The sequence below is a fragment of the Pyrus communis genome, chromosome 10 (assembly GCF_963583255.1).
Source record: "Pyrus communis chromosome 10, drPyrComm1.1, whole genome shotgun sequence".
NCBI lineage: Eukaryota > Viridiplantae > Streptophyta > Magnoliopsida > Rosales > Rosaceae > Pyrus > Pyrus communis.
This window is the reverse complement of record NC_084812.1, coordinates 1312262-1330112: the sequence shown is the minus strand read 5'-3', so window position 1 is coordinate 1330112 and position 17851 is coordinate 1312262. Positions and strand designations below refer to the sequence as shown.

General features: G+C 36.7%; 2 protein-coding genes across 3 annotated transcripts; one reads left to right on the top strand and one right to left on the bottom strand.

Annotated features, from left to right (window-relative positions):
* Positions 1–825: 825 nt before the first annotated feature.
* Positions 826–7521, top strand: LOC137748234 (uncharacterized). Of its 2 annotated transcripts, none has more exons than XM_068488351.1 (6): positions 826–1356; positions 2018–2104; positions 3284–3445; positions 3586–3672; positions 3751–3822; positions 5109–7521. In XM_068488351.1, the coding sequence occupies exons 1-6, from the start codon at positions 1162–1164 to the stop codon at positions 6996–6998; spliced, it is 2493 nt and encodes an 830-aa protein (XP_068344452.1). In that variant the 5' UTR covers positions 826–1161; the 3' UTR covers positions 6999–7521. The 2 variants fall into 2 exon arrangements, with proteins under 2 accessions (XP_068344452.1, XP_068344451.1); XM_068488350.1 differs by having other exon boundaries at positions 828–1356; positions 3281–3445; positions 5109–7520.
* A 3212-nt stretch (positions 7522–10733) lies between these two features.
* LOC137748535 (36.4 kDa proline-rich protein-like) lies at positions 10734–12817 on the bottom strand. The gene is made up of 2 exons (XM_068488702.1): positions 11850–12817; positions 10734–10999 (listed from the first exon to the last, which is right to left on the bottom strand). The coding sequence occupies exon 1, from the start codon at positions 12779–12781 to the stop codon at positions 11864–11866; it is 918 nt and encodes a 305-aa protein (XP_068344803.1). The 5' UTR covers positions 12782–12817; the 3' UTR covers positions 10734–10999; positions 11850–11863.
* Positions 12818–17851: the final 5034 nt, after the last annotated feature.

Here is a 17851-nt window from a genome sequence, read left to right as displayed (position 1 = left end):
TGGAGTTGTTGGGAAAGGGATAGTTTGGCTGTCTCAGTACTCTTTGCTTCTTCTTTGATAGTTTTTTGTATGTAGAAATCTAGAGCCCCAAATGTTTGGGCCGGGGGATGTTATGTTGTACGTATATAACCGAATTACTTGTATCATTATGAGCATGCCAAAAATAGAATGATAGTATCGTTAATTCGTTATGTCAAATGATAGTATCTTTAGTTCTTTATGTCAAATGCATAGTGATGTACAAGAACTGCTTTTAAGGTGTGAAGTGTTTCCTGTAAGAGAGTGGTCATGTTTCTTTGTTCCACACGAGCTAAATGATTGATTGCATTATTGGGGGAAAATGGAACATGAAACCCACTTGAGAACCGTTATTATAATTCTAAACATAGCATTTTAACATCAATATTTTGTTATATAAAGCACACACTGATGCGCCAGAAACATCTTTCGGAATCCCATACAATTTCCCAATAACTTCCATTGTTTTGAAAACTTAATTCCCATCAATCAATTATAGCTAGAGTTTCAAACATGTTAACTAAAAATAACAATAATTACTAACCTTATACACAAACTTTATACACAAAGTAAAGTCAGTTATATGAATTCTAGAATACGTAACCACAGCGCTCAGTTTTACGCAAAATCTTATGTTAACAAAGCTAAAAACAAAATCATCACAAAATTCTAATCACACCACAAAGAGAAATTCAAAGTTTCAAACAATGGCCCATTTCCCAACAGTCGTTAAAACCACAGAAGAGAAACAGAAACAGAGTTATCTATGAAAAGCCCAATCGTTGTGTGCACCCAGCAAACACCCCAATCCCATACCCAGCAACCCAGGAAAGCCCCGAAACAACTGCTCTCTCTCTCTTCTCTCCATCTGTATCCCTCTCAGTCGTATCCTTTTCTACTCTCTCTCTCTCTCTCTCTCTTCGATCTCTCTGCAAATCAGCACGTTCGAGCAAAAGACGCTCGAACAGGTGTCCTTCTCTGCAAAACTTTTAGGGTTTCGAAAACCCCCAACTCCGATTTCAAATCAATCCCCAAACTCACCCTCTATCGGTTAGGGTTCGTCGTTTTCGATCATTTCTTCTGGGGATTTGCGTATTCAGATAAGGCTTATTGGTTCCTGGGCTCTGATCGATCGATTCGCCAATGGCTTCGTCTTCGTCTTCGTCATCAACTGTTGCGAATCGGGACGTTTCTGCTTCGGCTGCCGAGGATGAAGCCGTCATGTCCGTGACCCGAGCTTTTGCGCAGGATGCGTTGCTGCAATTCCAGTCGGGCAAGTTCGATCAGTGCCTTACCGCCTTGTCTGAGTGCCTCAAGAGGAAGCCAAATGATCCCAAAGTAATTCTCTTTCTTTTTCTTTAATTTTGTTTGAAAAGATGAAGCTTTTTTTTTTATTTGATTTTTTTGAAAACCCAATTTCTGAAATGATTATTTTGTATTTTTGTAACGATTGAGGATTCTTGTCACTTCTTGATTATTATTATTTAGTTGAATTAAGTGTTTGATTTGAATTAATTTTTTAGTTTTGAATGAATTATAATTGGTCTTTGGTTGGGTGCTGGATCTTATATCAGAAATTTTAAGCACTTTTAAATTATGGAATTTGGTTGCTTTGCTTAGTAAAAATTGTAGTGAAGCTAATGCGAAGTAAACGAAGTCTTAAGCTAATGCTAAGTATGATGTCGTCTTCTCAAAAAAGCTGATTGCTCCCCCATGTGAGGGAAAATGATCAAGAAATATATCCACCAGTTGTAAAGGATAATTTGTTGAAATGCACTATAAGGGAATGACTGGCTTAAAATACCGTGATCTTGAACATCATTTCTGTACCAAAAACTCTTATTTTAAGTACTTTCTTTAAGATTCTTTTTACTTAGATTGAGATGGAATTATGTTGCTTCTTGATTCTGCATTTTGGTTCAAATGGCTTATAATATGTATTATATAAATGTTTTGTATAACATTTCTAATCTGTGCATATTATGGATATTCTTATTAGATATTTCATAATATCGGACTTGCGGAGTTCTATCGGGATGGTTGTTCAGATCCTAAAAGGTTGCTTGATGTGCTTAATGATGTCAAGGTATCTTAAATTCTCTCCTTTTTCTTCCCATTCTAACACACGCAGAGATATATAGTACTCACATATATACAGACTTGCTTATAGCATTCTTGCAACAACTTTACGTCATTATGTGCTACAACTACCTGAGCTGTTAACGGACAGGTGATGAGAATATTTTGTAATTTTAAAATTGTTGAACTTTTAATTTGAGTGGCACTAAATGAATTAGTGTGATGCTGAAAACTGTTTCTGATTTGTTGACCTCATGAAATATAAAGTTTATGAGAGGGAGATTTGAGGAGACGTGGAGGGTTCACTCTTTGTGAGTGCTTTTGGGTGGAGCAGTGGTAGAAATTTTGGTGCCTTGGAGCACTCTGTGTTTTTCTGTCAACATATTGAGATTATGTTTTAGCTGTCTAGTCTTGTAATTACTAAATTTTTTTTCTTGGGGGTTAGATTTCATCATTTTTGTAGTTTACACTCATTCCTTCTTTGGTGTCTAAAGTATACTTAGGAAGAAAAGCCTTTGTCGAGAGAGGTTAGAACAGTTATAGAACCTTTGCCATGCAGAAGCAGGCAGAGTTGAACCTTAAGCTAGATATCGTATCTGTTGAAAGCCTCGAAACGTTATTGACTGTGTTATATAATTATATATGACTGTAGTGAGTCTGTTAAAGGGGGCCTACAGATGATTTTCAAGTTCATATAATTTAGCGAGGTTATAGTTCTGGGCTTTCCATCAAAGTTGGTAACAATTTGAATGATGAGTTTGGTATTCTTGAGGTTTCTAAGGATGGTGTTGAGAGTAATCTTTCAAGTTTGAAACGAGTAGGTAGTGCTCTGTTTGTCCTCTTCTATCATAAGTTAGAAAGTGAAATCAGACATATATTAGAATTCTTATGATTTGGAATTTTGTATACATTTGTATTTGTTGTTCTTTCACTTCCAATCACTAAACTAGCGTATCAAATTGAAAGTGGAGTACTGAATTCTATTTATTATGACTTTGGTTTGCTTGGTATTACTGAATTGTAGCAACTATGAAGATTATTAGAGCTAGCATTTGGGGACAACTATGATTTGCATTTTGCTATTCACACAAGCATGAGCATTATGCAGGAGTTGTTATTTCCATCAATATGATAAATTGATGTTAACGTCTATTCTAATTTCTTGTTATTGGTGTTGGTTTAGAAGCGAAGTGAAGAGCTTGCTCGAACATCTGCAGAACAGGTGGAGTCTGGCAGCAATACTGGAGATGAAGTTGCGTTAGGGTCCAAGGGAAGTGGTACAATGGGACATCCCCCGTCTGCTGTTTACATGGATGAATTTGACACTTATGTTGCCACCTTAAACATTGTATGTTGCTTCTTCATCATGGTTTTTTTAACATTTCATATTTTTTTACTTTCTCTGTTAACTGTTGATTATATTTTTCCAACAATTAACTGTCTCTAATTCAATGGATGTTTTTGTCGGAAATGTGGGATCTCATGCAGGCAGTTATCTGGTTCCATCTTCACGAATATGCAAAGGCATTATCTGTTGTTGAACCGCTTTTTCAAAATAGAGGGCCTGTAGATGAGGTAGATTAATTATTACCTAAAATTATATTCTTTTTGTACTCGTAATGTTGTGTTAAGTGCTTCTTTATTTGTATGCAGAAAACTGCTCTTAATATGTGCCTTTTGTTGCTGGATGTTGGGCTGGCTTGCCATGATGCAATGAAGTCTGCTGTAAGTACTAATACTAATAGTGTGTGTAATTGATTTTATTTATAATTGTGCAAGATGGTCATTTAGTCAACCATTGTTTTCAAGGCACGGTACTGTTGAATTTTATATCTGCTGAAGCCTTTACCTTAGCATCATGCTGGTGATCCTCTTTCTCTACCCCCAAATGAAAGAGGAGGAATGTTTGTGTCTGTCTAAAGTCTAATTATTTGTTGATAGAACAGTGTATGAAAGAAGCAATGATCACTTAAGTTGGTTTACTGGAAGAAGGGGCACTAGTTTTTCTTGGGCTGTAATCTGTCGTTTTGAGTTGTATTTTGCAAAAAAAGGGAATCCATTTAACTGCACTTTGATTTTCCACCTTGGTTAATCTTGAATTCTGTGCATTCAATGGGTTTATGTCAGTCTTCTTTTTAAAATTTTGTCTTCTTGATAGTACTCTGGGATAGAATGATTTTATGTCTGTCAAGTGTAGTGTAGATGGGTGAAGATAACATCGGTAACAGTGTTATAATTGAGCTGGAGTTCAACTTGCCTGGTTTGAGGGGGATATTGGGTGATGTTTGTTAAACAGTTCGATGATCTTTTCTGGTTCAAGCATTATCTAACTTATAGCTTGATTTTGCAAGTGCTTTACCAATAATTGAAATTGTTTTATTTTTACCTTTTGTTTTTGGAAAAGGAACTGTTATTGGCACTCCAAAAATCTAATTGTGCACTCCTCGTAAAAGTATTTTTCTTTCTAAATATAGAAAGTTTGGGGTGCAAAATTAGATTTTTGGAATGCCAATAACAGTTCCCTTTGTGAAAAACTATTTCATTTTTGGGCATCAGTCTCATCAGAGTTTCAGGGGAGCTTATTTTTTGGATTGCTATTTGTTTCTTAATACCTTCTGTTAAAAATTATAGAACATTCAAACTACTTTAGAGGTTGACAAACACTCCACCAAATGCAAATAAGCATCAGTTGTGTTAAATTCTTGATGTTGGCTGTTGGGAACGTAATTGCTGATTGGATGCGGTTAAAGTTTGAGGCTATCACTAATTGTGAAATCAATATAGATGCTACTTTTAAGCATGGTCAAAGCTCTTCAGTCGTGATGGTTTTTTCAATAGTGATTCAATTGTTCTGTTCATTTGTGTATGTGCTGAGTCCCTCTTCATTATGCACTATAATTAGAGGGGGCTCCTTTACTGGTTAGCTACATCGGGTTAAAGATAAGCTTGCTATGTTTGTATTCTGTTGATTTGATTCCCAACTAATTCTTTTTGCGATTCCTTTTATTCAGGATGTTTTGATTTATCTGGAAAAATCTTTTGGTGTGAGTTCTATGAATCAAGGAGACGGTGGAAGCACTGCTTCGCAACAACCTGCAAACCCAGTTGCAAAGCCTCCATCTCTTTCTACCAATTCACCAGCCGCAGATGGTCCTACTTTAGATTCAGATTCAAATGCTTTGGAGTCTGAGGAGACTAGCGAATATGATAATGTGGCTTTTGACATGGATGTTCCACAGCCAACTGGTCTCTTATCTGCAAACGATATTTCTAGGAACCCAGTTCACATGTCTGCCCCTTCTGTTTACCTGAAGCTTAAGATGCAACTTTACAAGATTCAGTTTCTGCTTCTCACTAGGAACTTAAAGCAAGCTAAACGTGAAGTGAAGAATGCTATGAATATTGCACGTGGGAGAGATTCTTCTGTGGCTCTCCTTTTGAAGTCCCAGCTTGAATATGCTCGTGGTAATTATCGTAAAGCCATCAAGTTGTTGATGGCATCTAATAATCGAACAGACTCAAGGATATCGAGCATGATCAACAATAATCTAGGCTGCATTTATTACCAGCTTGGGAAACATCACACATCATCAGTATTCTTCTCCAGTGCATTGCGTGATTGCTCATCTCTCCGGAAGGATAGGCCTCTAAATCTGTCAACTTTTTCACAGGACAATTCCTTCTTAATCGTATATAACTGTGGTATGCAGTACTTGGCTTGTGAGAAACCACTACTTGCTGCACGTTGTTTTCAGAAGGCTGGTTTAGTTTTCTATAATCGACCTCTGCTGTGGCTTCGATTTGCTGAGTGCTGTCTGATGGCTTTGGAGAAGGGATTAATGAAAACCAATTTGGCATCATCAGAAGTTAGAGTTTATGTCATTGGCGACGGAAAGTGGAGGCAACTTGTAATGGAAGATGGGGTTTCGAAGAATGGAAACTTGGGTTCTTTTGAAAGAGGTGATTTATTTTTGGGCAGTGATCGGCAGCCTAAGCTCTCCGTGTCCCTTGCTCGGCAGTGTCTCTCGAATGCCCTGTACTTACTGAACCGTTCTGAGTCAAGCTATTGTAAGAATTCTTTGCCCTCTAATTTCTTCTTAGACGATAATGAATTAGGGGAAGCGGCAGTTTCCAAGAATTCAAACCACAAGAATTTTCACAGTATGGATTCCGAGGCATCTGCGCTATCTGTAGGCTTGGGTCAGGTTAGCATAAATGGGGACGGAAAAGAGCAAAAGGCGGGAACTACTCAGGAGCTTGTGCAGAACTCCCTTTCATATTATGCTGATGTTCGTAACAAGGAAAATTTGTTGATCAAACAAGCTCTTTTGGCAAATCTGGCATATGTAGAACTGGAATTGGAAAATCCCATGAAGGCATTGTCAATTGCAAGATCTCTCTTGGAACTTCCAGAATGTTCGAGAATTTACATATTTCTAGGTCATGTGTATGCTGCAGAGGCTCTGTGCTTACTAAACAGGCCAAAGGATGCTGCTGACCATTTGATGACATATTTGTCAGGAGGTAACGACGTTGAATTACCATTCAGTGAAGAGGACTGCGAACAACTGCAAGGGGTGAGGGCTGTTGATTATGAAGAGTCGAACGGAGGTTCAATGGCTGCCAAAAACTCATCTGAAGACAGATTAGGTATTGCATTCCTCAAGCCAGAAGAAGCACGGGCAAACCTGTATGTAAATTTTGCTGCCCTGTATGCTATGCAAGGTGAACTTGACCAGGCTCGCCAGTTTGTTGCACAGGCATTGTCCATAACACCCAACAGTCCAGAAGCAACTTTGACTGCAGTGTATGTGGATCTCAAGCTCGGTCAGTCACAAGAAGCTCTTGCCAAGTTAAAACAGTGTGGTCGAATCACATTCGTACCTAGCGGATTGACATGAACAAAGCTTCTTGACTGTAGTGTCGGTGGATTATCGCAACGTCCGGGCCCGCCTCTCAAAGGTAAGCTACTGGGGGTAGATCAGCAATCCTTCATCGGAGGATTTGTACCATACATATAGTTCAATTCAGAAATAAATTTCTGTTTTCTTTTCAAATTTTCATATGTAGGGGCTTATTAATTGGTGGTGTGGCTGTGTTTTGGTTAGTGCGGAAGCCCACCTTTTGGTCATATTTTGAGATGTAGTTGTTCTGATTAGATTTGTGTTTTAGCGGCTAATCGAGTTGGTTAAACATAGTTAGAGATCTCATGTGTTCTTCTAGAGAAAGGAACTGAAAATGTTAATTCATTCTGTATCAACGTTGAAGTCATTTTTCCCTTGCAAGTGTCATTCTTGTAGTATTTTGCCATTCGACCGTACTTTGTTTCTGTCGATTTCCGATTTGAATGTTTAAATGTGGATGATTATGCAGCCTAATTAAGCTTATTAGCACGTATTATTGAGCATTTGATGTTCTTGGCGTCCTCTCAGCTTTTGCTTACCTTTAAATCAACGAATATTATCATCAAGTGGTGACTTAAACTATCTGATGAGTCAATCCACGAGGAACCTTGGACCACAAGGTGACCCTCTGAGAAGGCAATCTATTGTGTGTGTGGCTGGACGACCGCGTGTACAGGAATTAGACGCTAGAGTGAGACCAAAAATTTAGGCGGATGAAAATGTTTTATGTGCGGTTGGACAGTTACGTGGCCTGGACGTCGGCACACTCCAGTCCAGGGCAATCCAGGCCGAGGATGGATAAAAAATACACGTTCCACTGTGTACTCCATTGATACTATAGAATCGAGAGATAATAATAAACCAACAAAGGTACAAAATGTTTGCTTGCTGGGTACAAAAAATTAAGGGGCCGTGTGATAATCTTTTCGCCTGCATATTTCAAAATAATGAAAATTAAAAACGAGATAATTATCAAATAGCCCCTAAATAACCACATTATTGTTGCCAATTTCTTAGACGTCGGACGATTTTGTGGGGAATATGCAAGCATATAACAAGAAAGAAAAATGCTTAACATGCAATTCTTGTTGTAATTAAGTTTTACTGGGAGAAATCTAGTGTTGGTATAAGAACAAGGAAATTCTGCGTTGCATTGATACAATAGCAGCAGAACCAATAAAAAACATACGACACGACGACACATGCACTAGATATTTCTTTGATTTTTTTTGAATTTTGAGATAAGATGATGATGATGACAAATATATATATATAAGAGGTGAACAATGTTCATGTGGCCATGTGCAATGGGTTTGAATGGTCCCCTCCCTCTCCTCCTCTACTTTCATCCCTGCTGTGTTCTTGGCCATTTCCAGGGCCAGATTTACTGGGAAATTGTTGTGATGGTAAATCCCTTTTTTTCTTGATTCTTGACTAATAATAAACTACCTCACCCAGTCTGTCGCCCCGGTTTTGTTTTGACATGGTCTCGCTTGCTGACGATGATATTGTGTGTGCTCCGCTACAAGTCTCTTGCATCTATCGTTTTTGTGGAAGATTTATACTGCCGATGTTGTGCTTGTGGTGGCCATGTAAGAATTTGCCCTTTACGTTTGTTTGTACAAATTATCTTCATATCAATATGTATCGGTCACTGAATTTTCATAGCATGTTTGTGCAGTGAGTGGTGTACACATTGTCTCTAAAAGTTACAGTGCCACACTGTATGTATATGGAAGTTGAATTGACTGAAACCAAAGTATGAATGAGAGAAACAAAGGATTTTAAGGGGATTGTTCTGTCTCCTAGTCCTTGACACAAGGAACAGAAATTTCCTCCACCTTTTTTTGTGTCGAATTAATAATAATTCTCAATTTTGTTCGTAAAAGATTGATATTTGTAGTATTAATCTTTTTTTTTTTTTTTAATATATTATTTTATCATTTTTTTTTTAATTTCTGACGTAACAGTGGTTAACAAATAAAATAGGTTAATTTATTGAGCAATAAGACGTCTCCCTCTTTCTTTAGTTGAAAGTTCAAACAACAGCACTGATTCTCAAAAAGTCGGGTTCCTCAAAGTCCATAGGAATCCAAAACCAGCTGTTGTATACACATGGCTGTCCTTATTTGACATTGACACAGTTCGTGAACACAATATGATTGAGTTAATACGAATTTGAATTTACAATTACACTAATTGTGTATTAGGGCAAATGATAAGAATCCCATGTTAATCCTTGAAAAAATGTCACAACTTAGAATTAACCATAATTACACGATTTATCATTAGAGTTAGCATATTGATGATTGTGGGTTGAGCAATGGATACTGAATAAAGATATTGCTATTCACACACTTATTTTTATCTCCCACACACCTTTATTAATTTTTTGTCATTGATTTTCTTCAATTCATTCAATCTAACGACCAAAAATTAAAAGATATGTGTGAGAGGTGAAAATGAGTGCGAATACGCTACTCCTAAATAAAAGTAGGCTAAATTCGGAGTTCAAAATCCTTATATAATGACGTGATAAAACATTACTAACCCCTTCAAATTATAAGGATGGAATCATAAGACGTCAATTCGACAACGTAAAAAAAAGAAAAAGAAAAGGAATCGATCAAGTACGATCTATATGGCCTCGTTTGCTAGCTCGGACTGTACTAACTATTTCAATCGAATAAGATAAATAGCCACCGGATAATACTGACTAAATTAGTTGGACGTTTGGTGCAATATCGGACTAATGATCGTATTATTTATACTGTGTTTGACACAAAATTGAATTAAAAAAAAAAAAAAAAAATTGACAGGAACCAAATCCTATCTTCATGATAGGAAGCAAATGAAAAGCCCCAAATTAGAGCAAAACCTAATTTGAAAAAAAAGGGTAAATTAAGGATTATTCTTTGGCAACGTTCATCCCCAGTGGTCTGCAATGGTTGAAAGCAATCGGGTCTGGTACGATGTGGGGGTGACGCAATGAAATTTGAGTCTTCTGGGTTTGAGTTCGTGTAGTGGTTCAAGGCGGCAACAGTTCGCAACCATGGGATCTCGTTTCAAGATACAATAATAGTGGCAGACTCGCGTCGCGTGCAAGATGATGATGAGAGCAGTTATAGAGAAGAAGTGGGTCATGGGCAGTGACGATGCGGGTTCTCAGAATGAGTTGATTCAGGCGGCGAAGATGGCTCTGGAGCAGCGCAGCTCTTCGATTCTAGTTCGATCCGCCACCATGGATGTCTGAATAGGGACGGCATGGCCTGGGTTTTATTTGCCACCTCGAATTTTCTGTTTGTATGATGTTGATCGAAGGTGAGGAGGGTGAAGAGAGAAGGAATACTTGGATGAGGTTTCGCGATGCGAGCCAAGAGGTTGAATTTGTGACCCGACTAAATTATACGGGGGTTTTGGGGAGTATAACTTAGCAGGTGTGAGGGGTATTAAAATAGTGGGACCGGTTTAATTTATCCGGTGCTTAGTTAGTACATATGAGCACCAAACACCTTCTACCGTATTACTTATACTATCCGATCCTTTATACGGCGTACAAAACGAGGCCTAGAAGTAATAATTTCATCATCATCAACCAAATGATGTGTCACCAATCGAAAAAATGCACATTAATTAACACTTAAGTAATAATTCAATATAAACAACCACATCATTTAATTTACAAAATTTAGTGTTAAATTTTGGTCTCCGGTTTACCCTGAGAGATTAAAAGATAAGATAAAAACATCTTTGATTGCTTAATTTTCATTCCTGAGATAAAACACACATGCATGCAACAATGTTTTCACAATTAAAAACAAATGGTGGGTACAATATCACATCCAAATTAACATCATCTCAATACCATTAATAATCAAAAGAGGAAAATGTTGGGGGAAATGTTAAACAAATGGACGTAGGGAGGGGGAGGCTCGACATTCTCTCATGACGATTTTCCCTTCCAACGATTGCTCCGTTGGATCCATCAATCTACCAACCTGCAATGCCATAAATCATGACAATATTCTGTGATCGGACAACGTTCATAAGAGAAATTTTCAATACAAGTGTGTTTATGTGTACGATAGCTAAAGATAGATCTAGATAAAATAAATCATTTATTAATTTCTCTTTAATTATTTTAGTGTGGGATGTTTTTGTTGCTTAACATAAAAAAAAAGTTGCTTGCATTTTTGTAGGGAATATTTATGCTCATCACCTTATTTATCTCGGTTATATGAGTTTAAATTTCGATATCTGTGTAGAGGATAGACTCAATCTCAAAATGTAAACTCATCCAATGAGTGGTGAGCATTGCTACCACTTGAAGGCCAGTGGTGAACCAAAATGCATTTAATTCAAAAATGCTACTCTTATCACCTATTTGTATCATCATTTATATCGTCTCTCTAATAGAGATGAGACCCACATATGTTGGTGGACTCTACCTCTATTAGAAAGATTGTACAACTAGATGATAAGTGTAGCATTACTCATTTTTGAAGCCCTAAAAGAATACTCATTTCCAACTTCCAAGACTAGCGATCTAGCTAGGAATGAGTACGTATTATAAACAAAAGAAAATTGTTGTTGTTATTCAAAAATATTAATCTGCACTCTTATTTTATTTCATGTATTTTTATATGTTTAAAGTAGAATAGAGCTTTTTAAAGTCTTAATAACATTTTCAAAACAAAATATAACTTTGTAAATACGAATATAATAAAAAATCCACCCATCCTATAAGGTTCATGTTTCAAGTTAGGCTACGGATTAGATATATAATGTACGTAACTACGTAGCACTAGTTAAGTAATTAATTACTTAATGATTAACCTAAGTACTTACGTGGATTTCTTCTTCTAGAGAGAGCAAGTGAAACCAGGAGGAGGACTCTTGCCACAAGTGACAAGGAGCTGAAGAGCCAGTGGGACAAAGACGTTGAGATTAAGAAGCTTGATTTTAAGAGTAGTGCAGAGGCACACTGCAGCTTCAAGTTCAACAAGCCCTTGCAGCACCGGGCAGCACTCGTTCACCACCGGGTCACCCTGCCCAATGTGGACCAACCCGCCTAGAAGATCCACACAAGCACCAAGTTTCAATGTGTCAATGGGGCACGTGTCCTTGGGAGGCGGACTAGGTTTCCCTTGAGTTGGAGGGCATGGTGTCCCTGGACTTGGTGGCTTCGTAGCTGGGGGCCCCCCTATGACTGGTGGGATTATCCCAGGTGGGATTATTGGAGGAAGGGTCACTGGTGGCTTAATGGGTGGGATTGTAACGGGTGGGATTGTGCTTGGTGGTTTTACGATGGGTGGGATTACCGGAGGAAGCGTCACTGGTGGCTTAATGGGTGGGATTGTGACGGGTGGGATTGTAACGGGTGGTTTGATCGGTGGGATTGTGACGGGTGGGATTGTAACGGGTGGTTTGATGGGTGGGATTGTCACTGGTGGTTTTACGATGGGCGGGATAATGGGTGGGATTGTGACTGGTGGTTTGATGGGTGGGATTGTGACTGGTGGTTTGATGGGTGGGATTGTCACTGGTGGTTTGACAATGGGTGGTATTGTCACTGGTGGTTTTACGATGGGAGGGACTGTGACTGGAGGCTTGACATGAATGGGTGGAACTACTATGGGTCCTTTGGGAGTCTTTGGTTTCGGTTTAACAGGTTTGTGCTTTGGCTTGCCGCAAGTGCCACAGCCGAGGATTGGAGAGGCTGAGGAAATGAAGAGCAAGCAAATGAGGAAGAAAGCATGGAGCTTGATGGACTCCGCCATGTCTGTCTGTCTATGGAGAGAGAGAGAGAGAGTGGCAGAGTGCTGCTGTTGTAAGGGTTCGTAGTGAAACGAGGGTGTTATATAGGAATAGTGATGAGTAGAACAAAACAAAAAACCCTAGGAAGCACATCACGTGAACATGGGGGCAAGCAGCTAAGCTCAAAAGGCAGCTGCCAAACTTTGCTAGTTGGCATAACTTATTCCTTATGTTTGCATGAATCCATTTGCAATTATTAGTTTTGGTTTTCCTGTGCTAGAATTATTAATTGTTTAGTTAATTTGTTACTTTTTAAGAAACAGTAAATTAAAATCCACTATAAAATATGAGAGAACCTCAAAATTTACTGATAATATGAAAGGGAATAAATCCTAGCATCCTAAAGGTGCTACATAATCTGTTAGGATCGATGGGACCAGGAGTAGGAGTCCAATTGGTACCTTGCATGTTCTGTGTAAAAGTTACCTTAGCTGGTCTTTTTTGTTGTAACGTATGTATAAAAATGTTGAATCTAGCTATATTTAGTTTCTTTTGGCACAATAGTCTGGAAATATTTGTTTCATATGCAGCTAGGGTTGTCCAGTTTATCTTTTTGATCACCTATTTCATGCATATACACGAATTCTTCAAGAAAGGAATTTAGTTGCAGTTCATATATATATATATATATATATATATATATATATTTGTTATGATCAATATACTGTTAGGGTGTTCATGGCAAAGAGTTATTGTGAACCACATTATTGCTAGCCTATTGTGAGGCTAAGCCCATCTCCTTCCCCCTTAGGTAGATAATATCGTTTGTTAAAAAAAAAACAAAAAAAAAAAATATATATATATATATATATATATATATATATATATATATATAGATTTGTTAGATTAAATGTTAGATTAGGAGCTGACGGAGTTCGAACTCACGTCGTGATGCAAGGACAACAAACAATAACTTATCGTTGGAGAAAAATTGACTTTGCTATTATTGTAACAAGATTAGTGTTTACGTTGCTTATGGCCTATTACATTGTAGGGAATGCGTACATGTAATTGCTTTACAAAATAATCGTTGAAATTAAAGGGTACCCGTACTCCTTTTCTTTTAAAGAATAATACTGTAAACTAACCCTTTAATATGAGTAATGTTTGAATGTTTCTTTGACTGTAACTTTTGGAGTAAAACTTAAAATTTAGCTTCTAAACATATCCTAACTTGCTCAAATCCTTAGGCCAAATATGAGTTTTAACTCAAAACTCATTTTCGTGGCAGATTTATCTCAGAATTCCCTTTGGGTTAGTGGGCTAGCCACCATATATATTAGTGTATATTTTTTTAGTTTTATATTTATAAATTCATTGAATGCAATGGCTAAGATCTAATATGATCAAATCTAACGATAAAAAAAAAGATCTAATGGTCCAAATTCAATCCAATGCCTAAAATAATTATAAAAAAAAAAAAAAAAAAATTATTTCACGTGTTTCATATTATTTCATAATGTTCCACAAGTTTCATAGTGTCGGTTTAGTGATTTTTCAATATTTATCGGAATCTAAATATTTTTAGGTTAAAATGTTCATAAAATTAAATTAGAGTAGTCTACACAATTATTTCTTTAAGAAAAAAAATTATCCTAAATTCATTATTTAGTAATCTTGGGCTAAAAATTTAACCCATAAGGGTTGGAGCTATAAAAATTGTTTATGAGTTAAAATCTAAATTTTCTGGGTTAAAAACTTTAGTTTTAACCCAAAAATTGGAGATGGTCCAAGGATTATATGTTTCTCGATAGTTTAACAAGGGATATCTCTAAGTACATGCTTGACTGGTGTTTCTAACAATATATATAGTCCCCACTTGAAAGGAGATGAACTGATAATGGCGGTACTGATTTTATCTTCACGTGTTGATGGAATGGGTTTAAATGATATGAGTGTATTATTAACATGTGCAAAGAGCATCAACTTTCTTTATATTTTTACTCAATTTGGATATATATTGGATTTGGAGGTGATTAATTTTGACTTTGAAATAGATCTGTGTGTGTATCAACTGTTGATAAGATATGTAGTCGCAAATGTGAACCGAGATCTTATTTCCTTCCCGATATGATATACAAATACCGATTGAAACTAGTATACTTCCTTTTGAGTCAATTAATTGGACCCCTAGCTCTAAACCAGTTTCAGAAGTTAACCCAGCCATATAATCAATATATTGTGCTAATATATATGATTAGTTTTCTTTGAACAATGATCTTTTACACTAAGGGGAGAGAGATTTGAGTTAAGCCATACAATAGGTCAATGATAATAAATTGGTATTGGACACATGCCATTCACGGAAGTCAAATCTAAGACATATCATTTACAAGTGAAGAGAAATATCACTAGATCGTAATACTAGTTTATTATAATAAAATGCAGGTGTTTGGTGACCATCCCCAAAATATTACACCTAGCTAGTTTATATTATCTTTGCCACATGCTGCTTACATATAGTAGTGCATGTGTGTACGTACTAAAGCAAAAACATGTGGCTTTCTCTTTTCTCAATTAATTATCAATTTAGAGCACAAATAGTAATCCACCATTGATTAATTAACGATTGATAATGAGAGATGCAAAAACATAATTTAGAAGTGATTAATGTTTGATTATATTGACTACGTGCACTGTGATTATACGTACATGCATGACGAGGGACATATATAAATGATTGTACCCATCGACTGTGATCACAAGTACGCTGGTATGTCCCAAAGTGCATGGTAAACAGGACACCTACTAGGATCTCAAAGTTCAAATAAGTCAAAACAGAGCCTCTTGCTTGGTCAGTCAAATGAACTGGAAAACAGGATGACACGTATACGTACGTACACAAACACAGAGAGAGAGAGAGAGAGTACTGGTGGTGCGGTAGATCTTAGGAAACACAGTACAGGTAGGCAAGTATGTGAAATGGTGGTTGAGGAATGGAGAGAGAAAATTGAAAGAGCTAGAGGACGCAAATTGCAATGCATGGTGACCGGGAATGGAAGATATATAGATCAAAGGCATCCATATATCAAGATATATGCAACTATATATACATGATGGGTATCAATATATAGTTTTGGTCTCTCTTTCTCTCTCTCTCTTTGTAAATTATGGTCCGTGACTAAATGAATGAAGGACATGAATTGAGAATGCATATGCAGATGCATGCAGCTACCTAGCTGTATGGTTTTGGTTGCTTGTGGTATCCGTGATTCTGCTTCCCTCATCTTGATGTGATCGGTCTCCTGCCCCATTGCCAAGTGGTTATAATTTTCGCACATCATTTTTTTTCCTTCTACAAATCCTGATTTATATTTCTTTTCTAACTATTTTAACTAATTCAATTTAAAAAGTAAAAATAAAATAACCATGAATAGAAAATGAATTTGCTAAAATAGTGCCAATATAAACCTTTTTAACTAATTTCTCTCCAATTTGGTTTCTTCTCATTTGTCATCATGAGAGTAAAACCAAATTATTTGATGAAATCTCCACTTCCAAATCGTACATATACTATTGATTATATGCATGCACTGACGGATCAGCTTCTATATATACAAAATATTATTACCACGTTGCTTGGTATTCTGTGCCACGATATATATATATATTTAAGCTTAATATATTTTTAGAACTCTGGGAGTTGTAGTTCAATTGTCAACAAGATCCTCGAATCTTATAGATCCGTGAATCATATACATTCATCATACATCGTACGGTCAGTTTTCTTCAGGTATCGTTTGTGTTCAATTTTAAATAAAAAATTTAAAATGATTTCTGACCGCACGATGTACAGTGAAATGATACAACTTACGGATCCCCGAGATACTCACAAAGAGAATCCGGATTTGTTCGATTGCACATTCTTAGTTTGCTTCATTAGTTAAGATAAATAAATTATAGATCGGTAATAAGTACTATTAGCTAACGTATTCATATATAAAGTGTAGGCTATCTATCACTAATTACCCTAAACCCTAAATTCTAAGAGAAGAAGGTTTATCACGAGACAAAAGATTTAACTACAACCCCCTCGAACCCGTGCACACATTAATTATATAATGTACATATTCGGAGGTGAATCATAGAACATAAAAAATTGGGGTACTTATGGACCTAACATACGTCATATCCCTCACGACATAAGATTGAAAGATCTAACCTTCCTCTTTAAAGCGTAAACGGACATGGCCAAAACATATAATGATCAGCACAGTCGCTCATAGGGATATTTCATCCGGTATCTCCTTGGGTTGGGTGGAGATAAAGATACAGTATACACACACATAGTACAAAATTTTCCCATTACTTTTTTATCTGTAATAGTTTAAAAAAAAAAGATCCGACTCCAAGTTGTTCAAAAATGAGCGAGTGCACTTCAATAGGTTTTTGTCGAGTGTGGTGTCTCTACATGCGCAGTAACATAAATGAATGATGTTTTCTTTTGGATCGTGGATTGAAGGATTGAACGTATGTATGATGATATATAGAGTCATGCAGTAAAATGTAAAATATTGGTTCTGCACATTTAGTTTTCTCTTTGTCTCTGTCTTAGCTATAATGGACGGCTCTGGGAGACTAGGACTCTGAGTGCATGCAGATGCGGTGCGACTCCTCTCCTACACATGCATGGCTTGTGGTAGGTCATAATCTATCAAATGGTTGTAGTTTGGGTAGAATGTTTATTCGTCACGTAACAAAAACTGAATTACAACCACATATGTAAATTTCGTATTAATTTCTTTTTCATCGATACTGATCATCATGTTCTTTTTTTCTTCGAAACAAAAGATATTATTTACATTAGAGATATGAGAGTGAGCTAAACTTCATAATAGGCAAACAATAATGTAGTTCAAGTTTGTCTTTAGTGAGAATCAAACTAAAACCTCTGACTTACAAATTACAAATAAAGAAGAATGTCACTAGATTGTAATACTCAATACTGAATATCATGCTCTGAGTTTCTTATGTATGATTATTTTGGCATAGAAAGACAAGGAACAAAAGAATCTAGCTAGGGTCTAATATGT